The 1,838-nt window shown below is 25.2% G+C and overlaps 1 protein-coding gene across 1 annotated transcript in view; it reads left to right on the plus strand.

Annotated features, from left to right (window-relative positions):
* The window catches only part of LOC106773250, a 6,589-nt gene extending 6,363 nt beyond the window's left edge, over positions 1–226 (plus strand). Inside the window, exon 2 of the mRNA XM_022785892.1 lies at positions 153–226. Within this exon, the coding sequence (XP_022641613.1) occupies positions 153–226 (74 nt within the window). The remainder of the gene's footprint in view (positions 1–152) is intronic.
* Positions 227–1,838: the final 1,612 nt, after the last annotated feature.

A 1,838-nucleotide genomic window follows, 5' to 3' on the forward strand; every position in this document is an offset into this window, starting at 1 on the left:
TCCTTGCTTGTTGTATTGTATGTCTCTTTTACTATGTTTAATTGTAATTGACTTGTTTTCATTGAATTCTAGCTTACCCTTGCTTTGTTTGCTGCCTGTTTTGTATGTGCTTGTTTTCTTTTGCAATGATCATCCAAATTGGATGTGAGCAGAGGCAGGAGAGGCCCCTCTGGAGCAGATTCTAGACGTTCCAGATGTTCTTGATATTGCTGATGCTGCAGAGTAGTGTAGCTCAGTTCTTTCGTTGTGTATAACTTAGTTTTCTTTATTTTTTTCCCCTTTTGAAAGACTCTATGCTGATATGTAGAGCTTATATCATATTTTGGATGACTGTATTATATACACTTCATCTGCTACTACTCCTAACTGCTTTCTATTATTATAATATGTTGCATTCCACTTGATATGTCTTAGGCGTATTTTTGGAATGTTACAATTATAAAACTTCACTATTTGAAAAAAAAAAATGGGGTAACATTAGTGGATTAAAATGGGGTAACATTGATCATTTAAAGTACGATAAAATATCTTATAAGCTTCTTATGTGAGAAATTTATAGGTAAACGATCTCATCATGTCACATATTACTATTATTAGAAAAAAAAATGAAAAACCTTGTTCACATTAAAGAACAATAATGCAAATAATTAAAAAAGAAGAAGAAAACTTAACTATAATAGATGAAAAGTTTAGAAAAATTTTAATTGAAGTGTGTAAAGCTGTAGATATGCTTAAAACGCATATCGATTAGTGATTGAAAATAAAAGATTGTTTAATGTAAAGAGGAAGAATGGTGGGAAATTAGCAATGTCATGATGTACAATTAATACTTTTATACGATGAATTTACATTATTCTTTGAGTAAAATATTTTCAAATAATAATTACATTAAATAAAAATAATCTTAAAAAGGTATAAACTAAATTTTAAAATATTAATAATAGTTCATAATAACTTAAAAACTATAAAATTAAACATTTAATCATATTTAAAACTATGATTTGAGATTTCTAGTTTATATATATAAAATTGAATTTAATATAATTATGATATTTAATTACATAAAATACTTTTTCAATATAATGAACGATCATATCAAATATTTTTTATTTTTTATTTTCTAATATAAGATGAATCATATTAAATATATGTCATGTAGTATTCAATAGTCATTTTGTATCTATGTATTATAGGTGTAAAGTATTATACTCAGAAAAAAAGAAGTAAACATTCACACAGATAAACTTAAACTTGACAAGTTCTCTTTCAAAAAATACTTAAAGATTTAGAAGAAGAAAAAAAATTAAGACAGAGATATGTTTATCTTTTTTTCTTTGCTTATTTTTGTGTATATATATGTGCTTTCATAAGGGAAAATGCAACCTCAGGTATACTCTAAATATAAAATATTCACCAACAATCTTAATGAAAATTCATTCATTATGTATTATAAGTTCATGTTCAGATATTAAATTTCTCTCTTCTCATAATTAAAAGTTAATCCTAGTTTTCCTAGAAAGTAGTTTCATTCATTAAATTCAATATAAACCTAACAAAAAAAAAATTCACCTATGAAATCCAAAATAACACCACCAAATTTCACTTGCATGAAAATTGTGTTGTGTTGTCTTTTTCATAAACAATTTGAGAAGACACACATGTATATAAGATTAAATGAATAAAACAAGAAGTTATTAAAATGCATAAATATTTTAGCAAAAGGTAATCAATCATATTTGAAAAATAGTCAACCCCATTATCATTCTCCACTTTCTTTTTTTCCCATATATAAAGATCATGCAAATACATAAAATGCAATAGCCATAGTAGTCACAATA

The sequence above is a fragment of the Vigna radiata genome, chromosome 9 (genome assembly GCF_000741045.1).
Source record: "Vigna radiata var. radiata cultivar VC1973A chromosome 9, Vradiata_ver6, whole genome shotgun sequence".
NCBI lineage: Eukaryota > Viridiplantae > Streptophyta > Magnoliopsida > Fabales > Fabaceae > Vigna > Vigna radiata.